We start from the raw sequence: 21,722 nt of genomic DNA, 5'->3' as shown, positions 1-21,722 counted from the left end.
AAGAGTAGATCTATTACTTGTTGTTTCAGCTCCCACTCGTGACTGACTGAGGCGAGCCTGCTCAGCCTGTCGGCGCCCTCGTTGAGCACTCCTGGTAAGTGCTCCGCCTTTAGAGAAATTCCGTGAAGAATTGTCCATTCCAGAATCTGTTGAGCCTCTCGCGACAAGGGGAGTGACCTCGTCCCTCCTTCCTTGTTCACATAATGCATAGCCGTGGTGTTGTCTGTCCTGACTAGCACCTGTGAACCCTGGAGACGCGGAAGAAAGGCTTGAAGGGCTAGCCTGATCGCTCTCAGCTCCAACAGGTTGATGTGTCGCTTTTGGTCGCTTGGAGACCAATGGCCGCTGACCTGCAGGTCCTGCATCACTGCTCCCCATCCCTCCAATGACGCATCCGTCGTCAGTATGTGAGGTGATGGAACGCTTGCGAAGGATAGACCTTGGCATAAGTTCTGCGGATTCGACCACCAAAGCACTGCCTCCTTCATCTCTCGAGTGACCATTACTTTGTCGTCGAACGATCCGTGCACTTGCTGCCACTGGAGGTCCCGTTGCTCCTGCAGGGGGCGCATCTGGAGCCTGCAGTGCGGGATCAGGGGTATACAAGATGACATCACCCCCAACAGCGACTTGTAGCTGCGTACAGAAAGACACTTTTTTCTTTGAAGGCTTCCTGCTAATCTTTGCAGTTTCTGTACCCTTTCTCGAGTAGGAAATGCCTTTGAGAGCCGCAAATCCAACATCGCTCCCAGGAACCGCGCTGTCCGTGACGGCAGCAGCGTGGATTTCTCCATGTTCAAGGTGAGACCCAGATTTTGGAACAGAGTGGTGCAAGCCTGCACCGCGTCCTGCGCTAATTCTCTGGTCGGGGCCTTTAGTAACCAATCGTCCAGGTAAGGGAAGACCTGGAAGTGGTTTTTCCGCAGAAATGCTGCTACAGGTGCAAGCACCTTCGTAAAAATCCTTGGAGCAGAGCGAAGGCTGAACGGCAAGACTCTGAACTGAAAATGGCTCTTGGCTACTGTGAAGCCTAGGAACCTTCTGTGCGCTGGGTGAATCGGGATATGGAAGTACGCATCCTCCAGATCGAGTGTGGCCATATAAAACCCCGGGTTGACCATTTTCAAAACGTCCTGTAGGGATACCATCCTGAAGGACAAGGAGATGAGATAGGCATTTAGCTCCCTGAGGTCCAGGATGGGACGCCATTTCTCCTGCGTTTTTCTCACCAGGAAGAACCTGGAATAGAAACCGTGGCCCTGTTGATTGGAGGGGACCGGCTCTACCGCTCCTTTGCGGAGCATTTGTTGTACCTCTAGCCGCAGGAGATGCAGATGTTTTGAAGGGATGGCTGATGGGGGTCTGGGTGGAGGGACTTCCGTAAACTCCAAAGTATGTCCCCGTCTGATGATGTTGAGCACCCAACGGTCCGATGTAATTTGGGACCAGTTCAGAAGGAATTTTGACACCCTGCCTCCAACTGATGATCTCTCGGAGGAGGGAGCAGTAGGCAGAGCCAGAAGGCCGCTATTGGCGTTTGGACGAGTCTCGTCCACGGGCAGCTTGCTTGCCTTTGTTGTAAGGCTGTGAATAACCAGAGGACTGGCCCTGCCTTTGTTGGTATGACTGGCGATTCGGCTGGTACCCAGAGCTGTTCGAAGAATAGCGCTGTTGTTGGTATGCGCCTCTGTAGGTGCCACCTCTGCCTCTTGTGCCCCTAAAAGGAGTTTTGCGGTACTGGAGTGTTCCCAGCGATCTAGCTGTCTCCGTGTCCTTTTTGATGTCTTGCAGCGTGTCGTCGATCAATTTGCCGAAGAGTGCCTCGCCATCAAAAGGTAGATCAAGGACCTTGTTTTGGATTTCTGGCCGAAACCAAGTCGCTTTTAGCCACCCTTGGCGTCTTAATACTGCCGCTCCTGCCAAAGCCCTAAAGGACGTTGTGGCAATGTCCATGGCACAGTCTATTATCTCCATGGAGACCGCTTCACCTTCTTGCAAGGTTTTCTTGGCTTCCAGCCCGTTTTCTGGTGTAAGCTGATCCAAATAGGGAGCTATATCGCACCATAACTGGCGATCATATCGTCCCAATATTGCCAAAGCATTGGCGGCGCGAACCAGAAGGCTAGCAATGGATGAAAATCTCTTGCCTGTGTTATCCAGCCGTCGTCCATCCTTGTCAGGAGGGGCTGTCAAGGGAGCAGAAGGGTTCCGTGATTTCCTTTGCGCCGCTTGTGAGATTACAGAGTCCGGTTTGGGATGACCTGTCAGGGCAGCCGGTCCATCCTCCGGCGCTTTATACTTTTTGTCAAGGCGCGGTAGCACAGGGACCACCGTCGCTGGGTTTTTCATGGTCTTCAAACCCTCCTCCCATAGATGGTCCACAATCGGAATGGACCTCGTAGTCTTGCGGTGAGTGTCTTTAAAATCGTACAAGAAACAGTCTGTGGTTTGCGCAGGCAATACCAACTTAAATCGGCCGGCTGCACGTTCCATCAGTTGGTGAAAACTGCCAATGTCAGCAGGAGGAGAATCACCTAGGTCCTGGTGGGGCGAAGCTGGATCCGGGATGATGTAGTCATTGTATTCATCCCCTTCCTGATCCGAGTCCTGATTATTCCAGACGCAGCCTGGGGCACTGGCCACTGAGGTTGAGGAGGAGTCTGCACTGGGTGTACAGGAGGGACAATTGAAGAGTGGTCCTTTACTGGTGTTGACGGAGTAGACCTCCTCGGCGCTGGTCGCTCGGCCTTGGACTTGTAGTCTTGCAACATCTTGTGCAGGTCATGCAGGAAGGACGTCTGGACTGAAACCATGTCTTGTGATTCACAGTCCATTAAGTGGTCTGTTTGTGGGTAGTCACCTACACCTTGTCCATATGCCTCCTCTGAGTCCGTCCATTGACTTTTAATGAGAAGCTGAGATGGGCTATTCGCATAATCAAAGCCATCCTGACCGTCTCCCTCAGAGTACTCCTGGTCTAGCAACATCGTTGGGGGTAATGATGTCACCCTCCTTGGGGATGTCATTTCAGGCGTGATCCTTGTGAGAGATATTGTTACCCTTCTCTCTGCAGCCAGTATCGTTGGTTGGTCCGTCGACGCCGGTGAAATCCTCGTCGACGAGATAGGAATAGTAGATGTCGTCGTCGGCGCCACCGACGACGTGCCCGCCGTCGATGTAGAAATTGTTGTCGTCGTCGTAGCACTCGTCGACGACATGACCGTCGTCGACACAGTCGTCGACGTCGTCGTCAGTACTGCCGTCGTCGTCGACGATGGTTTCTTCGTCGACGATGACTTCGCCTTCGTCGACGATGTCGTCGGCATACTTCCCGTCGACGCCGCAGTCGTCGAGCTCTTCGTACACGACGACGAAGCTTTCGTCGTCGACGCTCCCGCCGACGAGCCCGTCGACGGGACCAATTGGATCTTGGGCTTCATTTTCGTCGTCGACGGAGCCACCGTCGACGAAGTCTTCGTCGTAGAGGACTTGGAACTCCTCTCTGAAGAGTGTGAAGAGGGTCTTTTGAAGGCTGGGTCTGTCTTCTCACCCTTAGGAGGCGAAACCAGTTCTGCCTTGCCCGACCCACTGTGGTGGGGGGAACCTCCTGAACCCCGGCCATCAGACTCCCTGGGGGTCTTCTTTGAAGCCTTAGAGGGGCGCCCAATAGAGGAAGATGGGGAACCTCTACCCCTTTTCACTGACCTTCTAGAGGAAGCACAGGACGCCGATTCCTCCTCATCACTGGAAACTCCATGTTTCCTTTCCTTCTGCCTCTGCAACCATGTAAGAAGCCTTCCAGCACGATCTCTCAAGGTCTTGGTGGAGAGAGTGCGGCAAATCTTACAGTCCTCTGCCTTGTGATCTGGATACAGGCAGTAGATGCAATCCTTGTGTTTGTCTTCCACAAACAGCCTTTTCTTTCCACAGGTGGAACAGGGCTTGAAAAGGGCTTTCTTCTTCTCAACCTCAGACATTTTGAAGAAGAAAGAGTTTCCTGAAGAAATCTGAAGAAAATTCTCAAGAAATATCTGTAGAAATGAGTTTTAAAGAGTAGAAATAGAGCAGAGCTCAATGGAGACTCCCTAGCACAACGTGCAGTAGAAAATCTGAGGCTCTGAGGTTCCTTCAGGAAGGTTCTAAGGGTGAGGCTCTTCTGATTGGCTGACGCCTAGAGTTTGGTCTCTTTTACAAAAAGAGGCTGATATGTTACAAAAGGGAATGAGGCCTAGGCCTTTCCTTTCTCTTTTGTACCTACTACTATGATATTTTTTATTACCGAGACTCCCAGTCCGACGACGGGGAATGATACAAAGCATGGGAATCTATGAAAGTTCCAATACTGGGGCAAGTAAGAATATACATTAGAAGGGACATTAATGATGGCTGCTCTATCTCTTGCAGTGAAAAATACCGAAGGGACACAGAAGCGACTTACATAGGGAGTCCCGAATAAACCTTAAAAGGGGTCCCGCCCTCTCGGCCTGGTACGAGTCAGTTGGGCCGATTGAGGGTAACTATTACACAGTTATGTGCATTTTTTTTGCAGAGTTTTATATAGCGCGAACTAGAACCGAACTGAATCAGTTATCAGAGCGCTTTACATAGCACCAGTTACGTTACATGAGGACACACTTTCATTTTAGGCACGGGGAGATTAAGTGATTTGCCCAGAATCACAGGGGGTTTTTGGCGTCGTTACCGAGACTCGAACCCAGATCCCCAGGTCCGAGGTCGAGCGCCTTAGCCGTTAGGCCAACCCATCTCCCCTTTACTTTATGAACATCATTCCAACAACCTACAAAAATCTTGTTCTGCATCATACACCTACAAAGAAACAATAGATGCTTTAACTGAACAAACCAATTTACACAGGCTCATGATCATGAGAACTGCAGATCCTCCATCAAAGCACATCGCTCTCTCAAACTCAGACTCCAAAACAGATATAAGCGAGGAGGGAGGGGGAACTGAGGAGGTGGAGGCAAGGTGGTTTAAGGAAAACTCAGCAGCCTGTTTCTCAGATCCTCACCCTTTTGCGTCACTCTCAACACTTCCATAGAGATTAGTACTCGCACGACTCAAAGAAAAATTCTTTGAGATAAACTACTTGTGAGTGCCAATCAAAGACGTAACAAGGTAAATACTATTCACATCTGCCCGTCACTTCATGTCCCTCAAAATACCCCATCAGTGTGAACAATCGAACCCAACTACACCAACTTACAGTGGTCTACTGAAATATCAACTTTCCCACGTCATGCTGTATTCTGCATTTAAGTCAATAAATAGGCTTAAGAAACCGCCTGACACCCAGCCTCCAAAATGCTAATTTGAATGTAGCTACCTCTCATTGTGGGTAAAGATGTCCAATTTCGTTGCAAATTCCAAGCATAACGTAGTGTAACTCACAATGTTCATGCCACTTTGTAAATCAGAGATCCAGGTTACGCAACCCACTCACAGTAGACATCTATAGAAAAACCCTCAAAATGCAACTTTAAACCTGAAAACCACCACCAGCCCTTCTAGAAGAATTTATGAGATTGTCTGCAAATTGAGCAGCACATATAAACTAACCTCTCTAAATATATTCAGCAGCATGATTTCTACATTCTTAATTTCCCAAATGTACTTGAAATATCCTTCATTAGCAGTACAAAGGAAAAACATTTGTGGTACTATGTTCAATGTGAAAACATCCACACTCACATTTGTCTTGCAGTGGTCGCACAGGTACTAAACACTAGAAATACAGCGTGCACATGTTGTAATAACCAGATTACAGCTTTAGAGACCACCACCAATGACACTTCACAGAAAATGTTGACTAACCTGCAAAACTATATTATTTAAAAGCAGGAAAACTATTAAAGTTCAGGGAAAAGGTTGAGTGAAAATACAGTTCCTACCTCACCTAAATCTATGCTGAAAGAGCACAAAGAATGAAGGGCTCATATGGAAGATAAGGAAAATGCTACTTATCAGTATGCATCTGTTCTTGGCATGTAGAGCTGTAGATCTGCATACTTTTGCACAGAATGCATCCGGTCCACAAGACAGGGGACTCCTCCTGGTTTTACCCGCACCTAATTCAGGAGTTTTTAAAAAAGGTTTGGTGACTTTTATGTGTTTTGTATGTTTTATAGTTGTGAAGACTACATTTTGTCCGATGCAGTGGCAGGAAATTGTGATGCCCTGAAAAAATTGCCTAAAACTTTGAAATGGCAATGAAACATGTCGGCAGAAAGTAGAATATGGTAGGCTAAGTAGGAGCCATACCTACTTTTTTAGAGTCCACAACCAACACGAAAGAGACAGAATAAAGCTAAATATCCGTGTTGTTTGTTGTTTTATATGTTGTTTTGACACCGTATGTGTTACTTGTGGTTTGTCTACACTGCATTCTTTTCACAAACACTTGGTTTGTTTTTTGGACACATTTTCTTTGGAGCTTGATGGTACCAATGATGAGAACAGGGCAATCCTGGTGAGTACCTGCCAGGTTCCCGTTGGTGTTTCGCCCGTGAGGTGCCATCTCGCTCTCACACACTTTTTTCTTGAGTTTAGTTTACACTTGGGTGTGTGAAGTTTGTCTCACAACGTCTTTGTGAAAGGGACTGGGCTATTTTTAATGTCGCACAATATAGGTGTATCTCCTACCCCATTAACCAAAATAGGGGAGTTAGTTGGAATAATTTTCCAACACAAGATAGTCTATGAAAATAATAAATTGTTAGGTGCCTCTTTGGTCTAGGTCTTATTGTGGAAAGCGGGATCCCATAGATGCCTTTTTGTTTCTTTTTATTGATTAACCTTTTCGCAAGGTATGCAGCAAGTGGTCACTTTCCCCCGTCCGTGCCTAACCCCTCTACAAACAGCACAGGAGAGGAGGACACGACACACAGTCAGCCATGGCTGCTCTCGGCGAGTATTTCTGCCCAGGGAGCCGCCACCGCGCGTCTGAGCGGAGGACAAAGTCAGCCGGAAGAATGGCCCTCAATGAGCATTTCTGGCCGGGGGGCGCCAGCGCACACCTGAGCCCGCTGCAGCCGTAACACGGCAGCTGAATCACTGCTGACTAAAACACGGTCACAGCTGGCTTCCTGCCCCAGCTGTGGAGATGCGTAGATCATGCATAGAATCTGAGTGATGCTGAGAGGTGGCAGCAGGGGCTGGACGCTCTGTTCCCTGCTCCAAGACAAGTCTGAGTCTTTCAGCGAGGACCAAGAAGACCCAGGAGACTTCACTCAGACTTTGTTGGATACAGAATCAGTGTGATGAACGCACAACGTATCCCTTAAAATGACACTGAATAACAGAATAGTAAGTCACTGGTTCCAGGAAGTAGTTCAAAAGTGTGTTATTTCTATTAGATATAGCTCCTTAGTATAACTACACAGTATCTATTCTACACCCTGACTTAAAGATATATAAGAAGGAGTGACACCGACGCAGGAGAATCAGTTCTTTTACTCTTTGTTGGTGTTATGCTTAGAATTTATTCAGTTGTATATAGCACTCCCTGGACCACTGTAACAGGCCCGCATGCTGCACGAAGGACTATGGGGACACTAGTATTACCCTCCAGGATTTTGCGGCCAAAAACCTAAAAATGTGCGATATTTAAAATACAGCAAGGCCTGTGCTGTCAGTGCTGGAGACAGTGCTGTGTTACAATCTGTAACCTCACAGTCTCCAGCAGAACTGGAGGATGCCCGATGCGAATGAGAGAAGGTTACAATGTGAAACCTGACCTTCCTGTCATAAGACAACCTGCGGTCCTTGTCCTGTGCAGGGCAGAAGGCGGTAGGAGGACGGCAGCGGGGCATATAAAAACAAGCATTGGCATAGCCAATAGGTCTCGCCTTTGGGACCTTATAAGTGTTTAGTTATCCAGCACAATATCTTTGGTGCAACAACATCAACTGTTGCATGGCTAAACACTCATAAGGTCCCAAAGGCGAGATCTATTGGCTATGCCAATGCTTGTTTTTCTTGTATGGTAGGGTTTTGAGGTGAGGCTCCAAACTTGAATGGAGGTACCTTTGTTGAATGTATTTGGTGATTTTATTCCTGTAGAAAAGCAGTCCTATTCCATGTATTGCTTTGTGGGTGATACAAAGCAGCTTGAAGGTGGATCATCTTGCAACTGGTAGCCAGTGTAGAGCCCTCAAGGCAGGGGGGACGTGGGCTTGTGGCTTTACATGTAGGAGAAGTCTGGCAGCAGAGTTCTGAATCTGTTGCAGTCTTTTCATAGTTGATAAAGAGGATCCGTGGCAGAGGACTTTGGCGTAATCAAGTTTAGACAGTACAAGAAAGATAGCCTGGACCTTGTGTGAAAATCCCAGGTGGGGAGGAAGATGCGTCGCAGAGTTTTTATAATAATGAAGCTTGATCTTGCAAGTTTGTCCTCTTGGGCATTCATTGATGACATGGTGTCCATAGTAATTCCACAATTTCTTACTTCCTTTGGGAGGTGGACGCAGAGTGGGTAATACTTTTTCCAATCCCCACATGAGTATTTCAGTTTTGGAAGCATTCAATTTGAGATGGTGCCATGTCATACACTGATTAACGGCTCTGAGAGAACAGAAGATCTTTGAGTTTCCAATGTCTTTGGGACTTTCCAGATGAAGAAATATTTGGGTGACATCTGCATAGTTATAGCATGTGAGCTGGAATTCCTTGCTCATTTCTGGGAGTGACTCCATGTAGATATTGAAAAGCATGGGTGAAAAGATAGAGCCTTGAGGGAACCCTGCTTTTGTGAAATACAGTTTCGATGAGAAAGGGGGAGTATGGATGACATTTGTTCTGATTTGAAGGTAGAATGTGATCCAGTCAGAAGCAGCCCCATCTATGCCGTCTTTGTAGAGTCTTTGTATTAGATTTCCATGGTCAAATGTGTGTCAAAGGCAGCGGAGATGTTCAAGAGAAGTAGTGCATATTTAAGGTCATCCCAGATGGCGATGAGGGCAGATTCTGTGCCTCTTCCTGAATACTGTTTAGTAGTATGAAAATACGGAGTTCTCTTCACTGAATTGGGACATCTGGCCGAATGCTCCTCTTTATATTAGTTTGTCCAGGAAAGGTCCATTTGTAATTGGTCTGTAGTTGTTGGGGTCATGTGGGGTCCAGGTTAGGTTTCTTTAATAATGGGCATATGTATGCTTCTTTTAGGACGTCTGGAAAAAGTGCTGTATTTATAGAATTATTGAGGAATCTTCTTACTGGTATGGCAGCTGAGGTAGTTAAAAGAATGTTCGTAAAGGTTTGTGTTGGACATGGGTTAGAAGGACAGCCAGCTGGCCTGTTTGCTTTGGCAAGATCAATAAATTCACTTTGCGATATTTGTTTGAAGGAATGCAGATGCTGCGTTAGCCTACACTTGGAGGAGGTTCTTTGAAATGGGGTTGTGCTGGTGGTTTTTCTTTGTTTTGAATAGGAGTCCAACGTGCCTGTTTTGATTTTGTAATGATTTGCCAGTGAATTCTTGGGTAATGTGAAGAGTTCCTTCTGTGCATTTAGGGTTACGAAATTTGGTGGGAAATGTATAAAAAAATGTATTTGCACATTTAGGGGTCCATGAGGATGGCGGGCGGAACGGAGATCGGGACCGCCCGCCATAAGGGCGGGGGTCCCGTTGGGGGAATTAGGATGTGCCCGCCACAGTGGCAGGCACATCCTATATGTTTTACATTGTGGCGGGCGGTGCTCTCTGCACCGCCCGCCACAATGCAAAACATAAGCTGACGCATTTACATATGCAAAGCGGCAGGCACCGTGCGGTGCCTGCCGCTTTGCATATGTAAATGTGGGGGGGTACCATAGGTACCCCCCATGTGCCCCCCCCCGACAGTGGCGGCAACCTGGGGGCCCTGCAGAGGGCACCCGCAGCAATCTCCGCCTGCCTTTCCGTGGCGGCATTGCCGCCGTGGAAAGGCCCCTACACTGTGCCATCGTAATATGGCTGGCGGTGTCCATTGGACACCGCCACCATATTAATCTATTACCGCCGCGGTCGCCTTGCGACCGCGGCAGTAAAGCGGCGGACGGTTTTTCCGTCCGTCGCAGTCCCCTCCGCCATCCTAATCTGGCGGAGGGGAAAACGAGAGTGGTTGTCGGGCGGATTGCCTCCGCCAGGGTGGCGGTGGCCACTGCCACCCTGGTGGAGGCAATCCGCCCGACATCCTAATGGACCCCTTAGTGTTTTGAATTCTGTCTGATTAGTACCTTCTAGTTTTCGCTTTTTTGATTGTTGACGTAAATTCTGTTAAGTTTGTGCAGGTGAAATTAATCTTGGTTGCTGTTTGTTTTGAACCAGGGGCAAATCAGCTTTATTATTTGTTGTTTTATGTTTTTAAGTTCTCTATTTCTCCAAGACGCTTATTTTCTCTTGTCCTGTTTTGTTGTTCTTAGTGGTCTTAGGATATCAAAAGCTTCGTGTAGCTACTCAAAGTTTTTGAACTGACTTTATAGTCTCTACATCTATGTTGGATGTCAGTTGAGTTTGTTCCACGGTTGATAAGTGGACGCATGTAAGGTGGTCTTAGGTGTGTTGATTTGTCATGTTTTATGTTGCAAAGCTACCAGATGGTGGTCAGACCGTGTGACTGGAGTAATCTTTTGAAAAGTAACTAGCTCTGGATTTGCAAAAAAGACGTCTAGGATGTGCCTAGCAATGTGTATGGGTTTGTGTACAATCTGATGTAGTTTCAGTGTGACTAGGTCAGTGATGACAGTTTTTAGATGGGGCATATTGGATTAGCCAAACCAAATGTTTAAGTCACCAAGAATGCATATGTTTGAGTGTAGTGTTATAAGGTTTGAAACTGTGTCCAGAAAAGTGCCTGGGAATGTTGTATTGCTACGTGGCGGTCTGTAAAAGAGGAGTAAGTTACAGGAGGAAGTCGGTGCAGGGTAGCATCTGGTGATGAGGGCCTCGCATCCTTGTATACAAATGTAACCCGCTTTTGTGAGATTTATTGTTTGCTTAAATATAACAGCAGGTCCACTACCTATTTTGCCTATATGTTTTTGTATGCTTGTCTGGAGGAACGGCATCATGTAACACTGGAGCCATGTCACCTCCCAACCATGATTCAGTTATTAAGAGTAAGTTAGGTTGTGAGTAGGTCGTAAATTTGGTGCTTGTTTTTAGAGAGGGATCAAGCATTTATTAGTAGGCCAATTAGAGATTGCTTTTTGGTGATGGTGTGACTTTTCTTTCTAGAACAGTGAGCAGTATATTTTTTAACTTGCAGCAGGTCTGTCATTAGTGCTCGCATTAAGTGTATGAGGGTAGCCATGGTGTTGTTTATCTATATCGCATTCCTCGTCAAGCAGGCTTAGAAGGCATTTTGTCTGGTCAGCCTGTGTAGGTGGTGGAGACAGTGGTTGAGAGTGAATTGGAGAGCTGTGTTTTTTTTGTCAAGTAGTCTAATTGTGTAACAGACAGACATGGCGATGCGAAGTCGTTAAGAATGACATGTTGATTATTTTGATTGCGTCTGTCTAGGGTGGATTAGGGGTGGTGGAACATGTGGGCCATGTTTTAAGGCTCTAAATTGTGCAGTGGATGAAAGGTGGGTGAAAGAGTTGCTGTGTTGGGATATCATTTTTCCTGATTTTTCATTCAAAATCTAGAGGTGGTTTATAACACACTGGTGTTGTAAGCATGTCTGTAAGGTAATATGTCATTTTACATTTAATCAAACTATGGAGGGTTGTCCATAGGGCTTGGCAGAAGGTGCCTTTTCAGGCATTGGCTTGACTTACAACTGCTGGTCATGTGAAGTCTTTCAGAGGGTAACCCCATTAACTGAATTGAAAATTGCCAACAGATGTAGCATGTTGATTTATTTCTAGTCACAGTGATTGTATGATGTCATCAGTTATGTAATCTTATATGTCATGAGTGATATTAGGTGAAAAGCAGTGCAAGGCAGAAAGCAAGTTATAGTTATAGTTCGCTCAATAAACTAAAACAAGTGAATTTCAGTTTTTTGTTTTTTAAACATTTGTTTTTATCTTATTTATAAGCCCAACAAGAACATCACTTTAACATTTGGTATCATAATCAGGCACTCCCTCAATGTACATTGACTTTGGCCTTGTGCAACAGAGGTTCGGCTGCGTGGCCTGGCCTCTGGCCTGAACCTGCACCCAGCCCCCCTCCCCCCGCAGGCAACCGCCCGCTGTGCATGTCCTTCAACTGTGCACATTGGGGGAGTTGGGCCACAGGTCAGGTCCTGCACCCAACTCCAGCATGGGCACCTCCTCTGCTGCACACTGCTGAAGGTTGTGTGCAGCGAGGTGTTGGTTGCAGGGCCTAGCCACAGTCCAGGCACTGGACCCAACCCTGCCTCAGTGGGCCAACCCACCGTTGCACATGGCATTTGGCAATTAAAAGTGGAGGCTGGGTTGCGGATGGTTAATGCATTGTTATGCAGTGTTCTTTAAAGAGGTGAGTCTTCAACTCTTTCCAGAACTGGAGCAGCGCTAGGGTGGCCCTGGTGGATATTTGGTTATTGTTCTAGATTCTGGGTGCATAGATAGAAAAAGTAGTCTTCTTTCTTTTTTACACTTCTTAATCTGTAGTAATATGGTGTCCTGACTGTGGATGTGCAGAGAACCACCAAAGATGGTCATTTTGTCTGCAACGGAAGTGTGGGTGCTGGTTTTGATAATATAATAATATTTAGCTTAATTAACAAAGCCATGCCAAGGATCATTCTTTGGTTTACATATACAGTGTTTTAAAACTGTGAAAGTGTACAAAAAGAATTGATGGAGTACAAAAAAACAAAAACCCACTTCACACGTTTAGGGAGCTTTATGCATTCCTTTTTTTTTTAAAGTAAAAATCAAGACAATTTGAGCATTATCTATTGAAAAAGGCATAACTAAACCTTACTTTTTGAGCCACAACACATCAGAACCGGAGGGCAGACAATGGTTACACAGGCTCAAGACCTGGTGTGCTGGACTGGCGGCACACCATCTGAACCACAAAGTAAACGAGCTCTGGCAAAGCAAATAGTTCTGACTCTACTGGGGAAAGACTGTTACAAGCAAAAGCATGTTAAAGCTAGACATACTACCTTTTCCAATGCTTGCTGATCAGGGACATGTTCGCTAAATTCTTGTTTATTATTGACATGGTGTGCCTCCACTTGGCTTCCTGTTATTGGACCATTTTAAAGGGGACTTGCGCACGTTATCCCAGATAGACAGTATATTTTAAAAGAGTAGCGTCAAAAGCGCTGCCATACAGATGTACTGTCAAACTAGTGAGAAATATAAAAACAAAATGGGAGAAATAGGAGTGGAAAGGGAGTGAGGGGTTGCATCAAGTTGCTCCCCGCACTCAAAACCACAGTTGGTGGATGGTAAATATTGGGAATGGGAAACAAAGAACAAAAAATACCCACACCCTTGGAAGTGATTAAAGGATTTGCTGTAAAACCAGGGGTACTAAACTCATGAAAGAGAACCTTTCCGAAATGATGAAATGCCTCTGTGGTTCCTCTCTAAACCATGCTTGCGCCCTTGGCATCTGTGTCTGCCGATGTCCTAACTACCATTGCAAGCTTGTGGAACAAAGACAGACTAGGATAAACGGTGAGGAGTGAATCATTTTCGAACAAAACCATCCAGGTTTGAGACCTTAGTTACCTTGAATGCAATCTTTTGCCCAACTGGAGGAGGAGCAGCCAACAGAGGCATAGCACTGTAATCTCTCTTTGGATTCTCAGGAGGGTTCTGAAAAATAATTATGCAAAACAAAAAAAATCACTAAACAGAAATGATCCAACAGCCTGTATTTTGACATTACTATGGAATCACATTAAAATTGTTTTCCCTGCAGTCAAGGTAACAATTTAAAGTCTATATTTGAATTCATTTGAGAGCCCACACATATAATCGGCATGGTAGTTCAATGGTGTACGTGCAAAGCCAAAAACCTGGGCGTAACCGGTTTTATTTTTGGCTAGGCTGACTCAACCTTTCACCTTCAAAGGTAGATAAATGAGTGGCAATGGTTGGACAACAGCACCTATTATCTGAGCAGCCAGATTATTATTCATCATTTTATTATGAAACGCCTAGTCAGAATTTACAGATTACCTTTACCCTCTATACTGCTACTCTTCACGGTATCAATTTCTTTTAAACATTTCACCTCTCACCTTCTTCAAGATTCATCTCTTTTAGACTGACGTGACCAACTAAGACGTACTATCTTTCATTATCTGTGTGATTCCATGATTAAGAAACCAAAAGTTAAATGGCCATGTTCCCTAGAAAAACACAAAGCACTAAAGCAGCATGGGTGCAGCACAGCAGAACATTTACACAGTGTTATGCTAGTTTGGTCTGGCGTGATACAGCATCAGTATCCAAGACCTACAGTTACCAAATCTTTAAAATATAGATAGTGTAGGCTTCGGTCCTATACCTGTTTCCCGCTCTCTCTCCAAGTTTCTGGTTGTTTGGTACAATATTCTGCCTCCTATAAAGAGCATCCATGACAATTTATGAGGGACTCTTAGGTCTCAAAAGGACTCTAAACCGTCACAAATTAAACACTTTCTCTAAAAGATGCATTTTATACATTAAGCAATAATTTCATTATTTTTGTCACTGCATGGTTTCAGTCAGTCAGCCAAAGCTTTTTTTTTCTCCAAATAACTACATTAGACAGTAGCCTCCAGCTATGTATCAGCAGCACTTTCAGCAGGATATATGTATAGATTTACAATACCAACCAAGATAGTAGCAGATCTTTTTCGTTTAACTGCACTGTCTAGGAAAGTAGGATCTGCTTCTTATGGTGACCCCCACTTTTTGCACCCACTGTTTTGACTAGTCTGGCTGGGATCCTGCTATTCAGGACACCAGCCTATCTGCTTTCTCCTTTAAATTGATATGTATGTACCTTGGAACAACTCCACATTGGATACTGGGGCACCCTTATCAGTCCCAGGTATATGGTACCCATCGCATAGGTACCCCAGAGGCATCCCATGGGCTGAAGCATGTATTATGTCACCCCTGAGAGGCCATGCAAAATTGAACCCTAGGTCTGCTACTGCAGGCTGTGTAAGCAGGCCTTAACAATCCTGAAGGTAGGGTGCTGGGTTTTTACGTGAGAGGGTGCTCCTGCATGAGCAGGGCCCCTCTGCAGTCTTCGGAGACCATTCTCCCGGGCTCAATGTGATACTGCCAGACATTTAGGTAGAGGTGCATTATAACCTCACGGTAAATGCTATCTCAAAAACGACTTCAACGAAGTATATCGTGTTTGGTGTCAAACACCTTGGAATCATACCTCCACACCAGTGACTGGTGTGAGAGGTAGGATTCCCCCCCCTCAGAGCAGAGGTTCAGGGGGTACCCAAGTCTACCGGTACCAACTTTGTTAATCCTTACATCACAAAATGGATGCTGCCTGCCACAGACACGAGTCTGCCCTCCTGCTGCTGAGCCAAGATGACGCAGAGGAAGGTCTGACAACAGGTATCCTGTCACAGGGAGGTGTGACCACATCCCAGACAGGATTTAGTGTATTGGGGCTGGGTGGGTGCACTGTCTCAGTGCCAGAAAGTCTGCACGAGGGGCACATTTGGTGTCCCTGTGCATAGTCCAGCTCAAACCAGTTCTGGGAGCCATTTGCTCCTGCGCAAAACTGGACAAAGAACATGGGTGTAGCCACCCCTCTGTCCTGTCCCTCCCCTGGGAGGGTCCCTAGAATCTGTCCAACCCTTTCCCGTAGGTATAAAATGGGTTTCCTGGCTACAGGATATTAGATTTTACGTGGACCAGATTCTGAAAGAAGATACCACTACATTTCGACCGTCTGGACATGCTGGATTGCGCTGGACCTCCCTTGGGCTCAACTTAGTCTTCCCTTGCCATCCCCAGTCTCGCCACTGTCCGTGATCCATACAGGCTCCATGCTAGACCCTGTGGACCTCCAAGACAACAAAAGAATCTCCCTTGGGGTGAAGGAGTCACTCCCCTGCAAACACAGACACCGTAACGCATCTGACAGGTTTGCTGATCCTGAGCTCCTGCAGACTCCGAAGGCTCCAGCAATACAGGAGGTGGGTTTCTGAAGGTCTCCGAGGTTGAGCTGTCCTTTCACAGTTTGAGGCAGATATCCCTTGTGGGGACTGTATACCCGTACTCCTGTGCACCGCGTCCTTTTGCAGCTGCACATGCTTGTTGTCGTGCATTGGGCCATTTGTAGCCCTGACCCCTGCGATCTTTTCTGAGAAGGACTCCGGCATCCTCGTACTCTGTGCCCTGCTAGCTGGTATCCTGTGAAACCGCCTGAGGTCCTCTTGCGAATCCTGTGCCTTTGTCCTGTGGGTCCACTTGAGGGTCAGCTTAGCTTAATTTGGGCTCCCCTGGTTGGTCCAGGCCTGCCCTGACTCCCCTAGCTGTGGTGAGTCCCCTGGTCCTTGCTGGGCCAGATCAAAACTGAATTTGACCATCTACGATGTTTTCCGCAGCCAAGGCTTGTTAGTGCTCCCACCGGACACCAACCCCTCAGCACTTGACATCCTTCGTGGGACAGCTCACCTCCGGCTCCTGGTCGTCCTAGATGTCACCGGGTCCTCGCAGCTGAAGAGTCAAGATCACCGTCAACGCACCCGAAGCACCCAACATCGGTGGGCATTCATCTTCTGAGCCCCTGGTCACTCCAAAGTGACCCAGACTCTGTCCCCTCTATTTTCAGGTTATTCTCATCTAGAATCCACATTTGGATTCCACCAGACACTTTTCATACTTCCAGCAGCAGCATTTCTTTGTTGACATCCATAGAAAATGACAAGGGTTTCCGACGCCACTTCGCACCCGCCTCCTTTGAGATAGGTAACTCTGGTACAAAGGAATCCACGGGAGGGGTGGCTCTCCAAACTCTTAAGTTCCAAGGGTTGTCTTTGTTATCTGCTGGGAAGGGTTCTTAATCTCTGATTTTCCAACTGCGACTTTCCCATTGAATTGTAAGCAAGACGCAGTCAAGTTCTCACTCTGCAACTGTCCTGCGTGGGGTCCCTACTCACTAATCTTGGGTGGTTCCTTGGGGTCCCTAGCAATTCTACACCCCCTAGACTACGTCTAGCCCCGAATCGTGGTTCTTATACCACTTATTAAGTATATGGTTTAGTCTCCCCCTGGAGCCCACTGTGTATTGTGCTACTTACGTTTGATTCTTTGCCACTGTTTTATTTGATTTGTGTTCTATCCTCGTGTAGAGGATACTAGAGAGTTATAGATAATACATACATATTTTTATAACTACTGTGTGGTTTCCCTTTCGTTTAACGAATACTATATGGTTTCATTCTGGTAAAACAAGGTGCTTAACATTCCTTCAAGACTTAGCCTGAAAGCTGCTTTCCATAGCTACCACTAGGATAGCTTGCAATCAAGGTGATCTTTGACCTAATCACCATAAGGGTTATTTGGACTGGTGCAAGGTGCCCACTTTAATTAGTGGACAGCATATACCAGGACAACTTCTAACAACCTGCATGATTTGTGGCCAGAATCACCCCTCCAGCACGTCACCCATATAGAGAGCCTGTCATCCATGGCATTAACAGGGTATTTTCTGCCAACTAAGTAAAATAAAACGTAGCAGCCTCAGAAGTACATAGTGCCTTTTGTGCACCTCTGTGGACCAAAGCTGGAAGAGTTTAGAACCGTGTGAAATCCCTGAATGCTATGATGAAAAAGTAGGACAATTTGTGCAGCAGAGAAGCATTCCCTCCACAATCAAGGTGCTAGACTCATTGCAAATGTATAAGATAAGGGGGTTAATGCACCGACTGCAAAGATCTGTGTGCACATTTCTGTTCATTGGGTTTGAATCCTAATCACAACAACACAATCTATTCAAGTAGTCTTTGCCTCTGCCTTGGGTCCTATTAACCGATATGATGCCACATAAATAAATAACAAATTGTTCAAAGCAGGGCACATCAGTCAGAAAGGCTTGAGTGAAACAGGAATACTTAAGGCCAGTCCCACAAATGCTCTTCTGGCTGCCCATCAGAGAGCGAATGCAATTCAAAGTACTCTGCCTCGACTTCACATATTATTGAGACAACGACCCGACCTGTGTGCCCAGGCACTAGGGAGTTTTCCTACCAAGATAAATACAGGTTGTTGTGCTCGTTAAGTAAAGTGCAGGTAAGCAGCCCTACAAAAATGTCAAGTTATTATTAAAGCATGCCTTAAAGCAAAAAACACTCAACACATTAAAATGGCAAAGCTAAAAGGTGTTGACTTTTGACTTTGCCAATAAAGACCTATTGGATTTGGCAATGCTTTTGTTCAGATGCTATTCAGCATCAGCAAAAAAAGAAATGAAAAGCTTGAGGATGTGTAAGTGTTGCATGTGCATGTATACATCATGACGCTATGACTGTCAGCATGATGACCTATAGATGTGCATGCATCACTATGCCTGCCCGTAAATACAGCATAACTCTTCCACCGCTTTCTTTATTTATTATTCCAGGAGGGAGGACGCCAATGTTGTTGCAGTACATAAAAAAAAGTAAACTTTGTGTGAAAGCAGGTTTTTAAAAAGGAGCGGTCCAGGAGTAAATTGCATCTGGCTAGTCATTTAAAATAAGCATTGGCATAGCCAATATGTCTCGCTTTTGGGACCTTATAAGTGTTTAGCCATACAACACTTGATGTTGTTTAATCAAGGATATTGTGCTGGATAACTAAACACTTATAATGTCCTAAAGACAGACCTATCGGCTATGCATTGGAAGTGTTTAGGTAGAGCTACTGACTTTGCCAATGTTTCTAAGCTGTGCAGTAGAGAAGCGTGGTTGCTGTGCAGCATGCTGAGAAGTTGTAATTAAAAAGTGTAAGAAGCACTGAGTGATGCTGTGGTGTCATTGAGTGATGCTGTGCTGGCCTTGAGTGATGCTGTGCTGGCCTTGAGTGATGCTGTGCTGGCCTTGAGTGATGCTGTGCTGGCCTTGAGTGATGCTGTGGTGGTCCTGTGTGATGCTGTGGTGGTCCTGTGTGATGCTGTGGTGGTCCTGTGTGATGCTGTGGTGGTCCTGTGTGATGCTGTGGTGGTCCTGTGTGATGCTGTGGTGGTCCTGTGTGATGCTGTGGTGGTCCTGTGTGATGCTGTGGTGGTCCTGTGTGATGCTGTGGTGGTCCTGTGTGATGCTTTGGTGGTCCTGTGTGATGCTTTGGTGGTGCTGACTGATGCTGTGCTGTTATGTCTCTGGTTGCTTCGTTTTACAAAAGGCATCGATGTATAATATATTAGCACACATAATAACATGGGGATGTTACAGATGAGCAAACTGAAAACGTGGCCACTATTACATTTAGACCTCACAAAACTGTTCACTTTGTTGGTTCGTCTTTAGACTTTTCCAATTAATTCTCTGGATGGTATTCTTCACACAGACAGTAACGTGCATACTTACCTCTAAAATCGTCACTCGCCAGACACAGTAACAGCTAATTACGCACTCTAGTTGTTAAGTTGATGTATATTCAGCAGTGGGCAGGCGGAGGACAGTGGGCAGGCGGAGGACAGTGGGTGGGCGGAGGACAGTGGGCGGGTGGAGGAGGGGGAAGGCTTTCGCAGAAGGTGAAAAATATGCTTGACCTACATCCTGCAGTCTTTCCTTTCAGGTGGATTGTCCTCCAGGAAGATTGTCACTTGGTTCACATTATAAAAGTGCCCCATTTGCAACCATGGAAAGGAAGAGTACACTAATTTTGATCTCTGTAAGTGAACTCAAAGGAGATACAACACAATAATACTAACCTTAAATCCCTCTTTTATCATTTTCCTTTTGAACTTCTGCAGAGTTATTGGGGGTGCGGTGGGGATGGGTTTGCTACACTCCCGGCACCCCACTTTTAGAGCCTCTGAATTTAACCCAGTACTTTATTGACAAGGTTCCCTCTGTCTGCGAGGCTGCTTATATTCCACTTGCCTCTCCCTTCCCCTAAACAAGAGGAGGTTGCGCCTAATCCCACGTGGTAGGTGAGAACTGCAAAAGAAGAGCTAGGCCCAGAGCTCATGTGGAGCTGCGTAATTGTGGCACGATTCGTAGCTGCTAAAACGTCTTCCACGTTCCAAGCTCCCTGGAACCCAGGTGGCGGCAATGCAGCATGAAGCTCTGCTGCACTAACACAACACCCATGTGGAACTAATGGTTTCTTTCAGCATCCGCGGTTAAGGTAAAACATGTGCATTTTGTTAATCTTTTACAGACGCATTCAGGCGTTCGTAAGTGAAAGCGTATCTCAGACTTTTCCACGTTTATGCGTGCTTTCTGGCCTGTGTGGAACTGCCTAATGAGCTAACTGCTCCCGCTCTGGATTCGTGGATTTGTAATCAGAAAGTATTTTTGTTTCAGAAAGTAAGTTTGAGTATGGCAGAAACACCCGGACGGCAGAAGTGAAAGCTTCATTCGCACAAGCTGAAATATAGGGCGGGCAGCACTAGCGCTACCGTCACACATGCAGAACGTGGGGGAACACAGGCAGGGCTTGAGTAGGCCGTGGACTCAGTGGCATAATGCACACTTTTTGGAGGAGCTGGTTGGGGAGTGAGAGGGGCAACAAAGACATTTGAGGATTTTTCTTTTTAAAGCTGCACTGTGATGGAAGACTCTCCCACGTAAACAGCAATTAATGAGTCTACACCCAGACAAGAATAAAAAACTATGAAACATAGGGAAATAAAACGCGTGCATTACTTAGCTGGTTAGATATCTCGGGGGTAGGGGAAGGGTTGCGCCTGTTGCAGTGATCTAATTGCAACCAAGAGAGTTGAATACCGTGAAGGCCAACTCCGTCTTTTATCCTTCAAGTGTCGATAAAATGAATGCTTATAATTGGGATTTGTTACTAATAGCTGCGTAGAAGTGGCAAGACACCATTCAGTCTGGTGTAAATGGTCATCGATTTTATTATCCAATGTATATGAGAAGGGTTGAGCGTATCAAGAGGCTTCAAGTGCAGCGGACGTTGAGATGTTCGTAGCAGCTGTTTGCGGAGTCATCACACAAGCAAGGGGGGTCTCTCAGATCCTGCTGGCCCCTTTCTCCGGGTTCATCATGCCTTGACATGCCGATGACGTGCGAGTTTACTTGGTGGATGTGATTTCACTTTTGATGCAGACGTCAAAGGGGAGCTGGTTGTTGCAGTGGGGCGCTGTGGGGGTCGGCCGACTCTGTAATGTACTCGAGGATAGCTTAATGAATGCGCACATAAATACAGGCTGACCGGGCTTGAAAGAGGGGACGCAGCGCGCAGGCTGGACACGTGGCGTGGAGGGGCAGCCTGTGCCTTTGGATGGTCTCTGGGAGGAGATCTTGGTGGACCTGTGCACTCATCGCACACTGCAGCCACAGCTTGCCCTCGCTGTTCACTATTAGGGCACAAAGCTGAACATCATCCCGATGACCAAAAGGAGCTGTGGCTACTAGCGTCGCGAGACGCACGTGCATTTCTTGGCGTTATGTAGTAGCAAAGGCCGCGCTCTGTGCTGGGGGAGGAGCGAGACGCGCGCTTGAGCTGTAATGCATTAAGAAACAACGGACGCACAAATTCAGCTCGGTGACTAACAAGGAGGGATGAGGACAAGCGAGGGGGTAGTGAGAGGGAGGGAGAAGGGATGGGGTAGGGAGAGCAGAGAGCAAGGGGGT

At 46.5% G+C, this 21,722-nt stretch overlaps 1 protein-coding gene across 2 annotated transcripts in view; it reads right to left on the bottom strand.

Annotated features, from left to right (window-relative positions):
* Positions 1-21,722, bottom strand: part of COIL (coilin) — a 211,601-nt gene that overhangs the window by 101,711 nt on the left and 88,168 nt on the right. For both annotated transcript variants that reach the window (XM_078654403.1, XM_078654402.1), the window contains exon 3: positions 13,681-13,767. In XM_078654403.1, the coding sequence (XP_078510529.1) occupies positions 13,681-13,767 (87 nt within the window). The remainder of the gene's footprint in view (positions 1-13,680; positions 13,768-21,722) is intronic.

The sequence above is a fragment of the Lissotriton helveticus genome, chromosome 7, assembly GCF_964261635.1.
Source record: "Lissotriton helveticus chromosome 7, aLisHel1.1, whole genome shotgun sequence".
Lineage (NCBI taxonomy): Eukaryota > Metazoa > Chordata > Amphibia > Caudata > Salamandridae > Lissotriton > Lissotriton helveticus.
The sequence above is the reverse complement of the archived record's forward strand: the minus strand, read 5'-3'. Positions and strand labels throughout refer to the sequence as shown.